At 38.0% G+C, this 16,092-nt stretch overlaps 2 protein-coding genes across 2 annotated transcripts; both read right to left on the bottom strand.

The window, feature by feature from the left end:
• Positions 1–149: 149 nt before the first annotated feature.
• LOC310942980 (tetraspanin-5-like) lies at positions 150–12,876 on the bottom strand. The gene is made up of 10 exons (XM_083908454.1): positions 12,456–12,876; positions 9,630–9,680; positions 8,475–8,621; positions 8,204–8,374; positions 6,734–6,859; positions 6,612–6,659; positions 6,423–6,539; positions 6,228–6,289; positions 3,196–3,235; positions 150–2,169 (listed from the first exon to the last, which is right to left on the bottom strand). Exons 1-9 carry the CDS (start codon positions 12,534–12,536, stop codon positions 3,223–3,225), a joined length of 816 nt encoding a protein of 271 aa, XP_083764580.1. The 5' UTR covers positions 12,537–12,876; the 3' UTR covers positions 150–2,169; positions 3,196–3,222.
• Positions 12,877–14,064: 1,188 nt separating this feature from the next.
• Positions 14,065–15,554, bottom strand: LOC310941951 (uncharacterized protein; the record flags this gene model as incomplete). The annotated part of the gene is made up of 2 exons (XM_083907210.1): positions 14,065–14,483; positions 15,278–15,554. The coding sequence occupies 2 exons, from the start codon at positions 15,552–15,554 to the stop codon at positions 14,065–14,067; spliced, it is 696 nt and encodes a 231-aa protein (XP_083763336.1).
• Between the last annotated feature and the right edge of the window lie 538 nt (positions 15,555–16,092).

Raw genomic sequence — 16,092 nt, 5'->3', positions numbered from 1 at the left:
GTACACTGTACACTTTTTATACAATTATAACTCGAACCAGTGGCCAGAAAGTCTAAGTGATTTGTTGTCTTCCATTATACTGTATGTAGTCAGTCCAATTATGTATCTATAATACATATTTATTTAATAGTCACTATCAAATTAAAACTGTAGCTGGGATGTTTGAATGTGGAAAAAATGGCAACAGCAGGTCCTCTTTTATTTTTATTTTATTTTAATGTACTGATGGTTATCTGGACGTGAAAACAGCGTTAACATTTAATGTGCAGTCTCATCAATGTACTGTGACCATTCAGATTATCCTGGTGAAGTGAAACAGATTGAGATTAATCTCAGTGTGAGAGGCCTGTACAGCAGGACTGCAGAAGAATCAGAGAAAGGGACATTATAAAACAAAATAAAATGTACAGTAGCAATAAGTATCAAAAAAACAACAACACACTTGATCCCTTTTTTAAACACTCACATTTCATTTTTTTCCCCCCAGATTGTAATCCAATCTGAAAACCACAATATCGAATGGAAGTGACTGAAGAAACATACTTTGATGATACAACACTGCAAATAATACAAAATGACACAGAAGAAAACCAGTGATGCATGCTTTTGAGTGAGGAATCCCTCCAGAAAAAAATACTGTTGAAAAATGTGATAATGGTAATACTATTTTTTTATTTTATTTTTTGGAAAAAAGAAAAATCTGGGCTGGATTTTTTAAATATTTTTTTTTTACACACAGCAGTGGTTCTCAAACTTTTTATACCAACTGAGACGCACTCCAGTCAAAATCCCTCAGCTCCAGTGTGATCACATACAGAAGAACGGTAATTCTGATTTTAAAATGTAATAACCACAGTATGAAGACAGGGGGCGTAATTTCAAATTATTGGAACACTTATTTTTTAAGATACATATTTTTTAATCCTGTCATAAATAATAATAATAATGGTAATAATAGGTAATTCTAACCCAACAGTGACCTTTTCATGTGCGCTGTGATTTAACTTATTTAATACTATGAATTGGAGTTTATCAATAAAAGTGTAAGAATTCGGGTGCCGTATAAAATTACAAAACAACACTTTTTAATTCCATGTAAAAACATTTCACAACAAAATCTTTTTTTTGTGTCAATTCATTTTAAATTTGCGAGTTGCGAGTGTAACACATAACTTTATGTACGTTAAGATTATTCTTTACTCTCCCGTAAAAACCTGCAGTGTCATAAATTTAAGGGGTTAGCCGTTTTCTAATTTTTCTAATTACCTCATTAAGTGTGCGATCTTTATTTCGTACAAACATTTGTACGAACTCTACCAAAATGTAGTTATTTCGTCTTGCCACCTTTGCAAATCCTTCTTTTATTATTATTTCAATGACTAAACGTTCTCTATTTCTATAATTTGATAATGTTCTATTTTTTCTCTCACCATTTTTAGGTGATTTAAACTATTTTGTACATCATAACGTTTGGCTTGTTCACGACATTCTTGCTGCCACTTACATTATTTTCGCTGCTTTTTTTAAAAGTCATTCTCTATTTTATATTGAATTTATATCTAGTTTCTCGTTACTTCTTATTAGTAGTCGTTGGTTCCCTCCTGGACAAAGTCACATTACCTTTGTTATGTCGTCGTTTTTACCACACTTATACCGTATGTTAAAAAAAACACCCTGGTGTAAATGCAGGCAACTCCTCTATAATAATTTTTTCAGTAAACATTGTGAATTTTTTTTTACTTTTGACACAAATATCGTCAAAAATATTTAATGTGGGCAGGGAAAAATTAGATCCTATTATGCTAACTCCTGTACTTAAACACTATTTCACAGTCTGAAACGATGGAAACGGCAAACTCCAACAGTGAAAAATACAGATCTAATATAAAAAAAGACGTATCAAAACCTCCTAGCGCTCTACACGAACAGTGGCTATCAAAACTGGAACGGCGTGACGGTCTTTGCGTGTAGTGTGTGTTGTTTTTGTTTTTTTTGTTTAATCTTTACAGTAGTCGCTCACATATACAGTGTTATTTATATACAGAGCAGTCTCTCACACATTAGTGCCTCGAAGAAGGTGCTGGTTCGGTCCAAAAAAAAAACCCACGATGGTGCAGGTGATGAGCGACGTCGTCTGACGCTCTCCCTTCACGGCGGTGTGTTCAAAGACTGGCGTAAAACGGGGGAAAATCCAGTGAATTACACACAGGTTTATTTCATACGATCCCCTTAAATACGACAAATAAAGCTACTGTCAGTTTGAATTTCGGCAAACTTCTCGCTAGTTTTCTGTGGGAAACCCATTTGGTACTGGTCAAAACCATTGGATCTGATATCAGACAGAAACCAAATGTAAAATCTGATTAGGGATACAACTAACAAGTATTTTCATAATCTACTAATCTGTCGATCATTTTCTCGATCAGTTGAGATGATTTCTTTGTTATACGGAACACATTAAAGAAGCTTCATTTCTTAAAAACACTCAAACCGATTAAAATCGACTCTCAAAATAGTTGAGGATTCATTTAGTAATCGATTAATTGAATAATTGTTTCAGCCCTAAATCCGATTACTACGGAAGAGGATTAGGGCCATACAGGAAAAAAAAATATGAGATCTGACTTTAAACTCAGCATTCTGACTTAAAAACTCAGAATTTCTGACTTTATTCTCAGAATTTCTGACTTTATTCTCAGAATTCTGAATTTATTCTCAGAATTATGAATTTTAAACTCAGAATTATGACTTTAAACTCAAAATTATGAATTTATTCTCATAATTATGACTTTATTCTCAAAATTATGAATTTATTCTCAGAATTATGACTTTAAACTCAGAATTATGACTTTAAACTCAAAATTATGACATTAAACTCAGAACCCAATGCAGTCTGTGTGGCCCTAATCCCTTTCCGTAGATTATGGACTGTAAAAATGTAAATATAAATCAGCAAAATCATTTAAGCTGAGTCATGTTTGGGCTGTTTTAATTCTTATTTTTGGGAGAACAACATTTGTTGCACAGTTGGTAGAATTATGTCTTCGAAAAATTGACTGTATCTCCTCCAAAATCTCAATACACGATTGTTATTATAGCTTTTTAAACGTAGAGCCATTTAGCACACGTTTTAAATGAAGTAAATCACTGACAGCAGCTTTAATTAGATTAAAAACAATTATAATATAGAGTTACCTGTTTGTGCTGAATCTCTGCTTCACATTAGGTAAAGAAACTGGGAAAAAGACAAAGAGAAAGAGGTGAATTCTTTTTAAAGAAATAAAAAAAAAAGGTTCCACTACGTCTGTGGGTTCAATCATTTAAATGTACAGGATCAGACACAGAAGACACTAAAGAGACACGACAGAGAAGAAGGTTCAGGATCACACGACAGAAACAGTCAAACTGTCTTTGGTTTTAAAACGCGGTCACTAACTAACTATGTGAATGGACAGAGGGAGAAAAGGCCAAACAAAGACGGGGAAAGAAAGAAAAGGACTGTTGTCTAAAGAGAAAAAGTCACATGACTCCAAGAGTCCTCATGATGAATGCAAACCACAACAAGTGTGTGAAGAAGCTCAGTGTGAGGCTAACACTGACACACACACTCACTCAACATGATCCAAGTTAGAGTTTAAAATCTGTATTATCATTTTCACCATTCTTTAATCTGTTGATTCATTATTTGATTGGAGTAGAATAGTTTACATTTTCCACCATTTTCTAGTTCTTCTGCAGCACTTGAAAGTGCATTAACCTTCACTTTCTGAATGGTTTGTTCTTCATTTCACAGCAGAGGAGAAAACAAACAAAGAGACTCATGTTCAGCTGCAGCTGAGCAATAAAACAACAGCAGTAATTATCAGTAATTATCGCAATAAAAATGGCCACTTAACACTGAGGCATGAAAGTAAAAAGGGGTCGTGTTTACCCCGCTGTTTTTATTCTCTATTTTTAGGTGTTTTTAGATTCCTATTTTGTGCTTTCCGTTGTATTTTCTTAGATTTTGTTGTTTAATTTCAGTGTGTTTTTACTCTGCTCTTGCTCTCTTCAACCTTTACGGTGGTTTAAACCACCGTGAATGTTATTTTGTGATAAATAGCTTACGAGTTGACACTTTTAGACACTGAAATATCAGGAAATGTCGAATAAAGCGACGTTTTATGATATTTTATGTTATGTTAAGTTAAAAGTAAAGGAATAAAACGTCCATACTGCTTCAGAATAATACATCTAAAGTAGTGCTAGGCACGTTAGCACATGACGCGTTTCCATGATGACTGACCCACAAGAAGATGCGCGTAACGTCATGTTTACGTGACTACCAATTGTTAAAATGAGTCTCTAAAGTAATGCTAAACTTTAAAAACAGAGGCACACGTACGCAGTACACAGGTACGCTGGTTATTTGTAGCGCTGCTCTTTTCCTTTAATAAACAGACCGCTCCAGTTCCACTGTAGGCACGCTAACGGTGCTAAACGAGCTAATGCAGCTAACGGAGCTAACTGGTAAACAGTGCCTGGACTTCGGTGTCGCGAAAGGTAAACATGACGTCACGCGCGTTCTTCACCGGTCAGCCATCATTGGAAACGTGTCATGCGTTAACCTTGTGCCCAGCACTAATCTAAAGTCTAAATTTATATCAATTATAAAGCAGGAAATCATTTTTGATATCTATTTTTACATCAATTATCCGTTTGTGAAATAAAAATAAAAATTTAATTACTTATTTCAAAGTACAAATTTGAAAAATGTGTTAATGTATTGTTTTGAAAAGTGTAAACGTTAGACTTGAAAGAGTATTAACATATGATCAATAAATCTTTTTTTCTTCTTCTTTTAGCTCCACCCACTGGTGAGGTCACCACAGAAGAAGTAGGCTAACAAGAAGTAAGCAATTCATTTATTACTTCATAAAATGATATAACCTCAAAACATGGCACTAGTTTGCCTCCATACAAATATTTAAGTGTATATTATATTATCTTAAATGCGTCTCTGTGTTTCCAGGTTTGGATCTTACGACAGGACAGCTAACACAACACACACAAAAATAGAGGAAATCATCGTCTAGTCACAGCAAAACAAATCAGCGAATGAATCCGTCACACCCACCGGCTACAAACACACACACACACAGCACACACGTGTTGTGTATATGTGTGTGTGTGTGTGTGTGTGTGTCTCATGTGTAGTAAGCCGATGCTTTCTTGCTGGAGTGAGGTGGGAGTCGACGCATGGACAGAGGAGGGGGGACCCTGATGCAGCATGGAGGAGGAGGAGGAGGAGGAGGAAGAATGAGGCGGTGAGGTGAGTCTGAGGCAATCGTGATGGTAAAATGACACCAAATGTCCTCCCTGTCCTGCCTTATCATTTTAATTTATTTTAATGAAAAAACACGTATTTTGTCTTTCTTATTGTACTAGGTAACAATAAGAGTACCCTTCTAAATTATTTACTAATGGTTTATAATGTGTCCTTTGCACGGCGGCCATTTTGGCGGGAAAAACTGAGGAAAACTAAATGGAACTCAGCCATCATTAATTTGATTATTTACACACCTGTGATTTTACTTCTCTTACTCGACAAAATGGCTGCTGAGCAAAGGGCCCATTAATTAATTTATTATATATATTGATGCAGTCTCACTATTTGGCAAGCTCCCTTTACTGCTTACTAGTCTATACACTGCACAATAGTGCTCCTACTATAAACTCATTAGTTCAACACAGCACTGTGTTTTATTTTTTAGCCTTTAGGTAGACTTTGCCAGAAAAAACTGGTATATGCAATTAAAATGCCAATGAAAATCTCTGGGTAGCCGGTTGACAATGCTAAATTAAACAATACCAAATCTCTGACTTAAATCTGACTATTACTCTCAGAATTCTAACTTTAATCTCAGAATTCTAACTTTAATCTCAGAATTCTAACTGTAATCTCAGAATACATGCTGTTTTTTAGTTTAAATGAGAGAATGTATGGATTTGTAATATAATAAATTAAATGTAATAACGGAAAAAATTAAGGCTACATTCTCACTGCTACAGCAAATACTTTAATTTTCCTTGTGAAATTCACATACATTTCAGAAGCACTACCCTTATGGTGTACATTTTCACTTTCTCGTGTTGTGAAATGCCAACAGTAAAAACAAATGGGTGTCAAATTAAAGGACAAAAAATGTGCACACATGACGAACATGAAGAGCAGAGGGTTTACTCACCAGCTCGCTCGCACAGCCTCGATGTCGCTCACCAAGTTCTGGGCCAAACAAATCCCAAAAATCTGTAGATGAAAGACGACGACAAAAACAAGATGAAATGGCAACTTTTATAAATACATCCGAATAACTGTCGTTTCCATGTTTTCTGCAGCACCGCGACCGCGTTTAAAAACACATGAATGAAAAGAAGTGGACCTGAAGTAGAGCGACTCCGATGAAGATCCCGGCCACTAAGGTGAGGTTGTCCTGCAGCCACTTCTCAAACTGTGGCACGCAGCCTTTCACGTTGATGTAGTCCTGCTGCTCCGAGTCCTGTATATCAACGTAAGATCACTCATGCGTTCCATGTAGTTAAATTAGTTAAATTGTCGATATGTTACTTACGGGTTTAGCTCGCATGTCATATCCACACTGAGTGTTTATAACATCCTCCTGGAGAATTAAAAAAAAAATGTTATAATATCTTACATTTAAAATTAAATCTACATGAGTATCAGATTTTTTACCGCTGGGTCTTTGGTGCAGCAGGAGAAAGGAACGCCACACTTTTCTCGACTTGGATTCCCGTCAGTGCAGTTGAAATAGATGTTCAGGTTCCAGTCGTCAGCTCCGAACGCGCCGCAGCACTCCCACTAAAGTTGGTCCGAAAAGAAGAAAACATCGAACAGTTAGTGCTGTGGTCGGAATTAAACATTTTTCTATTTGCTGACCGTTAGCAGAAATAACTGCAATTTAAAGTCATTGAGAATCAGCAGAAAACGTAATTTATTGACTATCTCAAATTAAGCTAATGCGGCTAACAATAGAGTTGTAATTAATACACTTCCACGCTAAATAAAATCTGGGAAGTGTACTTTTAAAAATAACAACTTTAACTTCTTGATAAAGACCAAAGAAAGAAAAATAAGGACTTTAATAAAACAGACTAGCACTAGCTAACAGAGGGCTAGCAACACAGAAGCTAGCTAGGAACTTCAAAGTTGTATTTCTACAGCAGGTTCACATATTCTTCATTTTGAATTAGGTTCTCAAAATTTCACTCTATAACATCTTGTCAATATTTTATGTTAACTACGTGTCCACTGGGTTTTATTCCTGGCTGCACATCAGCGTTTCACTGCCAAGATGGTGGAGCGTCTCATTAGCAAATTGTCTTCAAATTTATACGGTGATGCATTTAAATACATTTATAGGCAAGACATTAAATAGCAGTACGCCGAGAATGCAGTTCTTAGTACTGCAGACATATAAAACAATACAAACATATTGGAAAATGTAATTAATTTTATATAGTTTCCCCAGAATTTCATACCTAGCAACACTTAGCGTACTATAAATGAAACATCTTCTTAGTTAAAGGTGAGCTTTTGAAACTCATAAAACTTTTAGTAGCACTTTACAGTACACTTCAGTGGAATACTAACATCTGTTGAAGTGTCAGCCGGTCATGACATCACCTAAAAAATTATGAACTTAAATGATGAACATTTAGAAACGGCTAGAATTGCTATTTGACTGCAACGAGGCTCCAATTGGACAATACCAGCTCCCTCTAAATGGGACTAAAATTTAAAAAATGACATCATGCTCTGTTGGAGAAGACCAAAAACTAGTGATTGATATAATAAACCGATCATTGAAATGTTTGTTAATGTTAAAAAGCAAGTAGTAGAAATAAGGACATTTTTCCATTGCCCCTGGTGGCAACAAAATGGTATGATTATGTCCATTTTTAAATAAATGGACAATCATTAAGTCATGAAATGTGTCTGAAAGCTTGGAAATAGTAGGTAGACTTTGTTTTAATATGATTTAATAGCAATAGAGACAAATTATTTTGATCATTTTGGTGTTTTACTTGGGTATGGGGACATGGGTCTTGAACGTTTTGCAGAATCTTTAACGGCCTCAAACGTCCTACAACGTCATATTTTCCTAAGACTAAGAAGGAGAAATTCCACGGTATGCCTTCTTACGTATTCCTGAGTGAAATCGATGAGGTTCTGCAGGTCGATGTCGTCTCGGTACGCGCGGATGTTGTTGTTGATGAACAGGTTGAGCTGGTCTTTAATCCAGTCCTTGAAGACGAACGCCAGGATTCCCGTCGTCAGCTCCAAGAAAAAAATTATTCCCAGAAACACGGAGAACTACGGCAAGAAGAAGGGGGAGGGGCGGTCAGGGAGTCAGTCGTGGAATGGATCTGGGATCTTTCGTCGTCAAACATTTTCACACCATCATGGAACATACAAACTTGAGCAGGAAGGTGTTCTCCCTCAGCGCTCCGATGCATCCGGCGAAACCCAGAATGAACATGACGCCTCCCACCACCATGAAGAGCCAGACCGGGTCCAGACCACCCAGGTCTGTGATGGACGAGATGTTGGACAGAACTCCCTGCAGCATAGAGACGGAGCAACGCGGCAACAACCACTCAGTCAGTGTGAGGCCGGGCAGCTGTGGGCTCTCTTTCACGAAGTCGCCCTCGTGTTTGCCAACAAGGTCACAGTGACATGAAACAGCATGGAGCTCAGAGGGGAAACGAGGCCGCAGCAGAAAACAACTGGGAAAACCTAAAGTATCGATCTATCTAGTCGTGAAGAATCATTCTTGTAGATTATTTACCCTCAAATTAATTTATTTGAACATACTGGACGTACATTTGGAACCTTACATTGTTTTCTTCTTATCTTTAAAAGGATATAACGTTGCTCACATGGCTTAACCTGAGGACTCTAAGGCCTTCGAGTACCAGAAAACAAGGAGTTTTCATTAAGCACACATAAAAGAGTTATTATTATTGTTATTTTAAAATGGAATTGCCCTTATATAAAGATACTTATATGTGTTTAATTCAAATTCGGACGATGAACCCTCTGAAATTGTACATACTGGACCTTTGAGGCTCCAGGTTCACTCTTAGAAATAAGGTTTCCAAAAGTGTTCTTCTACAAGGGCTGCGGCACCATTTGGAACCAATGGAACCAATTTGTTTTTCAAGGGTTCTTGGTAACACTAATGGTTCCAGTAAGAACCATTTTGATCCAGAGACCCCTTTCAAACCCCTTTCCTGATTAAAGGGTTTGGAAAGGGTTCTTGGTAACACTCAGGGTTCTCGGTGGAATCTCAATAAAAGATTCCACCTGGAACAAAAAAAGGGTTCTCCTATGAGGACAAGCCGAAGAACCTTATATGGTTCTACTTAGCACTTTTATTCCTAAGGGTGTTGGTTCTACAGGGCGTTCAACAAGCTCCATTGCTCTGAAACTCTGAGCCTGGTCTTAATGAGAATGGAATTTGGAAACAGCAATTTTACTCAAAAGTACTGTTTCCCGTTTGATAAAATACACATATAAAGACAAAAAAAGGCTGTTACAACACTGTATTTAACAGCTCTGTACCCACCTTCTCACTCCATGCCCACAGTCCAATTGCAACCAGGGCCATGCCCAATAGCTGAGAGAGAGAAACAAGACAAATCACAGCCAAGTCAGTTGAGTATGAATGTGTTGATAGTCGGTTAGCGAGGTGACCGTGACCCAACGGTGATGTAGCTGCCTGCTGTGCTTCCCGTCCGTCCTTGGCTTTTGTTTTGATTTCGCACAGACGGGCGTTTATTTACGTCTCAATACTGTCGGCCGTTCTCGTTAATCACTTTTAATGAAGCTGAAGAAGCTTGTGTTCCGGGGCGACTAAACACTGAGCCACACAGCGGCTTTTTAAAAACACAGCCTCTCGTTACTGTTGAGGTGACACATGCGAGTCAGAGTGAGCCCCACTTTGGTCACTTCACTAAATTAAGATTGGAATAATAACAGCAGGAATCACTAAACTGTGTTTCCGTGTGTGGGTGAAATGGGAGCAATCGACTATTAATTGATAAAATGACGGTAAACATCATATTCTTAATTTGTGGACAAAATGGTACCTTTGAGAAAGATGTATTTTTGAACTTTTTATGCCTTTTTTGGACATTTTGCCCATCTATTAATCAATCAAAACCTACATATTAATGAACCAAAGCTTGGCCCTGGTTTAGGGTTTGAATTAGGGTTAGGGTTAAGAGCTGGGGTTATAGACATTTAAAAGAATAATTGTGGGTCTGTGTACTTGCATGTTTATCTTTCAGAAGGCCAAAAACAAAGTAAACAACAGGAAGTGAGGGTTATTTGGGAAAGTTAGGACTTTTTGTCTGGTTCTTACAACCTTTTGTTGGCTTTTTAAGGGATAAAGACCTGGTTTTTGGGTCAGGGTTAGGTTAAGAGTTGGGGTTGTAGACATTTTAAAACAATAACCATGGGTGTGTGAAGTTAAATGTTGATCTTTGAGAGGACCAAAGAAAAGCAATGATAGACAACAGGAAGTGAGGGTATTTTGGAAAAGTGAGGACTTTGTCTGGTTCTCACAACTTTTAAGGCCTTTTAAGGGGTAAAGACCTGATTTTGGGTCAGGGTTAGCTTAAGAGATGGGGTAATACATTTTAAAACAATAATTATGGGTGTGTGAACTTACATGTTTATCTTTGAGAGGATCAAAAAACTATAAACAACAGGAAATGAGGATGTTTTGGGAATATGAGGACATTTTTGTCTGGTCCTCACAACTTTTAGGGGCTTAAGACCCAGGTTTTTTTCCAGGTAGGGTGACCACTCGTCCTACTTTTGTATTTGACTCAGTATTCATCTGATCCAAACGGCTGGGATCCAAAACAAAGAAGGGAGGCTGGGTCTGTGGCAAATGAGGCTTATTTTTGAAAAAGGAAAAAACGCAAATAAACAAAGATTAGAAAATGCAGCAACAACAAAAAAGAGCTGAAGGAGTTTGTTTTGTTGTTTGTTTTTCGTCATTTTTGAAAAGAATAAGCCGTCGATTGTTTGTATATTTTCTACTTTCCATAGCTTTTATAAAGCGCTAGTCGTTAGCGTGATCTGTCGTACTGATGTACAGCAGTTTAAACGTTTAAACGTGTTAACAAAACTTAAAATCCCATTAATTATGTGTCCCAAACTTTCTCCCAGAACTTCTTTTTAGATTTCCGAACCGAAGCGTCCTTAAATTATTTAACAACGTTGCATCCACTCGACTCCTGGTGCCACAGTGTACGACTTAATGTACAAAAATCCGAACTATCCCTTTAATAATTACTTCTTCTTCATCTTAGTAGTAGTTATTTTACGGACATTTACTCCTGAAACCTGGTTGTCCATGACAACAGCAGTGTTTTTATTTGTATTTTTTTATTTAATTTAGGTTGACTGTCAATCCTAGCCACAGAATCTATGAGGATAAGTTCATATTTTTTTCAAAATAAAAGCTTTTGAGCTCGAAAGAATAAAATATAAAAGACTAAAAAGGAAATTTGCGGATATAAGCAAATCATTTCAGATCCGATTGTAGTAGTAGTTATTTTACAGCAGTTGTATTTTTATTTTAATTTAGGTTAACTGTCAATTCTAGCAACGGAATCTATTTGGATAGTTGATATTTTTTCAAAATAAAAGCTTTTGAACTCGACATGAAATTGGAAAAAAAAAATTGTGAAGAGAGGCAAATAATTAAAGATCAGATTTGTTAAAAGTGCCATATGTACGAATGTGTTACTACATTCAAATTCAAAATACCGAGGTCTTTTAGGTTTTGTTTTCTGACGTAACTGGCAACCTGTGGTTGCTCGGCAGCTGAGACTCCACTGACTGCAATGATTGGTAGACGGCGGTAGGTGGCGCCACATGCCAAAACATGATTTCAAAACATAAACATGATATGCAGTCTGCAATATATTTGTTTTAATGCAAATATTTTGTCTGTACTGTTGTTGTTGGTGAGTTCAGTTTGTTATATGAACATTGATCCTGAGTCTCTGTGACATATTAGGAGGATGTTATGACCAGTTGCTTTAGATTTATTACATAATGCACCTTTAAATCATCCGGCCCGGGGGCCAGACACTGATACTGGAGTGGGCCAGTTTTGGCCCACGGGCCACCACTTGCTGACCACTGCCGAGTGTCCACACAAAGAACGTGAGACCAGCATGTGTGTGTGCGTGAGAAAGCCGATTACAGCTCAGTGTTGTCAGCTGAGCTTCAGCTGCTTTTATCCAACTGAACCACAGTCAGTATCAACAATAATAACAATAATAACAAGGTGGATGATGATGGTGGTGATGATGGTGACCCGGGCCTTCCTCCACGATGAGAACAATATAACGGGAGGGAGAGTGTCTCTTACCCAGAACAGGATGTTGAATCCAAAGATGAAGTATTTGATGCAGCAGCTCACTTCGTTTCCCTTGTACTGATTCCCGGACATGTTTGATCATCATCAGCAGTGTCTCTTATTATGGTCTGTCTCTATGTGTGGACGGAGGAGAGACAGAGGCCTGCCGCTGCCGCTGCCTCACAGGCTTTGTGTGCGGGCGAGAACAGGTTCAGCGCCCCGGGGAAGCATCGCTCCGCGTCCGCGTCAAAAACACAACAAAAAAGCCACCCCCGCTCCCGCTAAAAACCCGCTTCACCGCCGCGTCAGCTCCATGCTGCTGCCGCCGGAGCTCCGGCCGCGCTCCGGCTCAATGATAACGGTCCGATTATGACAATGACACGGGAGGATTAACCTGTTTCACAGCTGCGAACATAAACGATTATCTGGGACCGTTCGCTTTTCTGCGCACCACAAGAGAGGCTGCGCCGTTAACTGACGCTGCTCGTCACTGATTGGCCGCAGCGAGACTTTGAATGACGGAGACGGCGGCCAATCAGAGCAGAGGACGTGTGGCGCACTTCCTGTGACGACATAGATCAGAGGTCTCCAACTGAAAATGACCTCAGGGGTCGAGTTTGGTCAGTAGCGTGTAGAAAACGAGAAAAGGACAAATAAAAAATAAGATTTATGATGATATTTCACGTCATTTCAAAAATAAAAGTGTTTGTTTTGAAACTAAAACATTGCAAAATAACTTATTATATAATTTGACAGTTGGCAGGCCACATGAAATTAACTGGGGGTAGCATAACTTGACATAGATAATGCTGATTATGCTAAATATATTAATAATAGAAAAATAAATAAATGAAACAATGATAGTATTTAATAAAATAACATAAAAGGAGTAATTTTATTACATTTTCGCAACTTCTTTGACAAAATAGTTCTCTATTACTACTACCACTATGCTATAATAATACCTATAATACCAATAATAACTCACTGCAATAAATAAAACAATAATAATATTTAATGAAATAACATAAAAGGAGTAATTTTATTAAGTTTTCACAACTTCTTTGACAGATATCCCCCTACTACTACTACCACTATACTATAATAATATACATAATACCAATAATAATTCACTACTGTATTCATAATCTAATACATTACTATTCTAGTACTATTCTATACAATGGTACTATGCTCTTCTATAATAATTATAAATACTAGTGACTACTCCACTGTGCTTTGATATGCTATACTATAATAATAATAATAATAAAAATGACCATACGAATTTACTTCGTTTACTACTTACTAAATTACTATACTATTCTCATAATAATAACAATAATGTGTCTATTATTATTTCAGTTGAATTGGGTGTTGCAGTTACTAATTGTGTCCACTGGGGGGCTGTAGAGCTCAATCACAACTGATGTTGTTGAGTAAAGCACCAGCACGTCCAGTGAAAACTTTCAAAATAAGAGATAATAATCAATAACTGACACAATACAAAGACAGATTAGTAAAAGTAAAATATAATACATACAAATCTCTAATCATAACATTAATATTAATATTATTTAGTGCTGAATCTTTGTTATTTTGCTCTAACAGTGTACTGGGGTCAGATGTGGACAGTGTGTCCTTGGTAAAGCACCAGTAAAGGTTCACTCATGTCTCCTCTGTCCAGACAGTACAGACTCTGTGTCAGCGCTTCGTGCAGAACCAGACTCCCACTCTCGTCCTTGTAACGCAGCTGAAAACCCACCACGTCCAGCGGCTTCGCGGCCACAACGGCCGACACGTCAAACACGTCGAACCCAGACTCCGGTCTCCGGTCCAGGCTCAGCGGCCTCTCCTCCACGTCCGGGCCCTCGTGCAGAGCTCCCACCCATGAGGCAGTGACACTGTGCAGAGTGACTGTCACGCTGAGTGGATATGGGTGCAGGGTTTTTCTGAACAGCACCAGCTCTGCGGCCAACATGGACGGACTCGCCGTGCTGACGTTAAACCAGATCCAGCCTGGAGGAGCTTCATCTGGACCTGAAAAATATAGAGAAACTTTTTCTTCTCATTTATCCTAGAGTGCAGCGTTTCCCATTTTTATATATGGGGACCAACTTTTTAAAGTGCTACTAAAACCCTAAACCCTAAAGGTGGAAACCAGTTTCTCAAATTTAACCCTTTAAAACCGAGCGTATTGCAGACGACACTTTGCATTACGGTAATTACGCCTTGGTTTGTGCTATTGGAAAAATTCCAGCTGTTTCTGAAAGGTGAGAAGTTGCACGTCAAAATCAACATGCAGTTATTGTGGTAATTTCACTCGCTCTGTTGCAGGAAGCTGGCGAATCGGTGTCTCTGTAGAGGAGTTCAAAAGTTGGAAAAAACGTACACAATCTGCACATAGTTTCCATTTTTTTTGGCCTTTTTTGCACATTGAAACAATGATTCAAACAAATGTTATTTTATATATGTTTTATACTGTTCACATTTCAAATTTAACACGCAAAATTTTGAATTTTAAATTAATACACTATTTTAATTTGCAAATTGTAAATAATTGCTAGATATTGAAAGCTATTCTGGAAAATTAGCAAAAGAAAACTGTCCCTTTTATTGTTACATAAGCAAAAAAGTCAATATACATATCCAGCAAATGCATTAGGTGGCCCAAAATAAATCTCCTGCGACCCATGTTTGGTCCCCGACCCAGTCTTTGAGAATGACCTGCCTTTTTGCACCTTGTAAACAAACAAATTCATCTTCATTAAATGGTGTTTTAGTGAGAAAATAATGCAATAACACAAAGTAAAGTCGTTCTCGTCAACCCTTACCGTCGACGCTCCGCAGACTCTGCACCAGCGTCCCGTCTGTCCTCCCAAAGTCCTCAGCCTCCAGTGAGTCCAGATGCTGATAGACCCTGGTCATGTATGGATGCGGCTTCACCTGATGCCTCACGGACACTTTATCAATGTGCAGCATTTCCAAAATGGCTTTGTTACGCTCCGGGTCGTCGTCGTCGTCGTCCTTGTCTCTGCGACGTTCCGTCAGCGAGAAGCTCGTGACGATACCCAGCAGGAGGACGATCATCAGAGCCACTCCTCCAAACATGGACTTTATCTTATTCATATATATTTATATTTATAACCGGTCTGATAGGATTCTTGTTTCTCTTCCCGTCAGAGTGGAAGTTTCTTCTCTCTCTGGTGCAGTCGTGCAACAGTCGGGACGCTGCGGTATAATAGGTTTGCAAGGAACCACAGGAGCCGTCAGGACTAAGTGAAGCAGGTCCACTCTGAAGCTGAGGAATGTTCTCTTCCTTTTCACAAACACTCTGCTGTGAAGGAGCACAGTGTGGATGCAAACACTCTGCTCTGACTTCAGTAAGACAGCAGATAACCACAGTCTTGTTATATAACGCTAATTCTTCATCATTGTGTATCAAATAAAAGGCTTAAATATTTCTATTAATCATTAGTTTCTAATATAACTAAGTTATGTTGGTAAAATATGAAGCAAATCATTCTGTTTTCAATAGTTTTGTAAGGTTCTGGGAGCAGGGGAGTTCAAGAGATGACAGGGGCCACAGGGAAAAGAGACTATTGGTCCTCATGAAGGGATTTCTGACCTTGATGTCATTACGGTGTCT

This window comes from Microchirus variegatus, assembly GCF_963457635.1.
Source record: "Microchirus variegatus genome assembly, chromosome: 2".
NCBI lineage: Eukaryota > Metazoa > Chordata > Actinopteri > Pleuronectiformes > Soleidae > Microchirus > Microchirus variegatus.
Note: the sequence above shows the minus strand (reverse complement) of the source record. Positions and strands in the feature narration are given on the sequence as shown.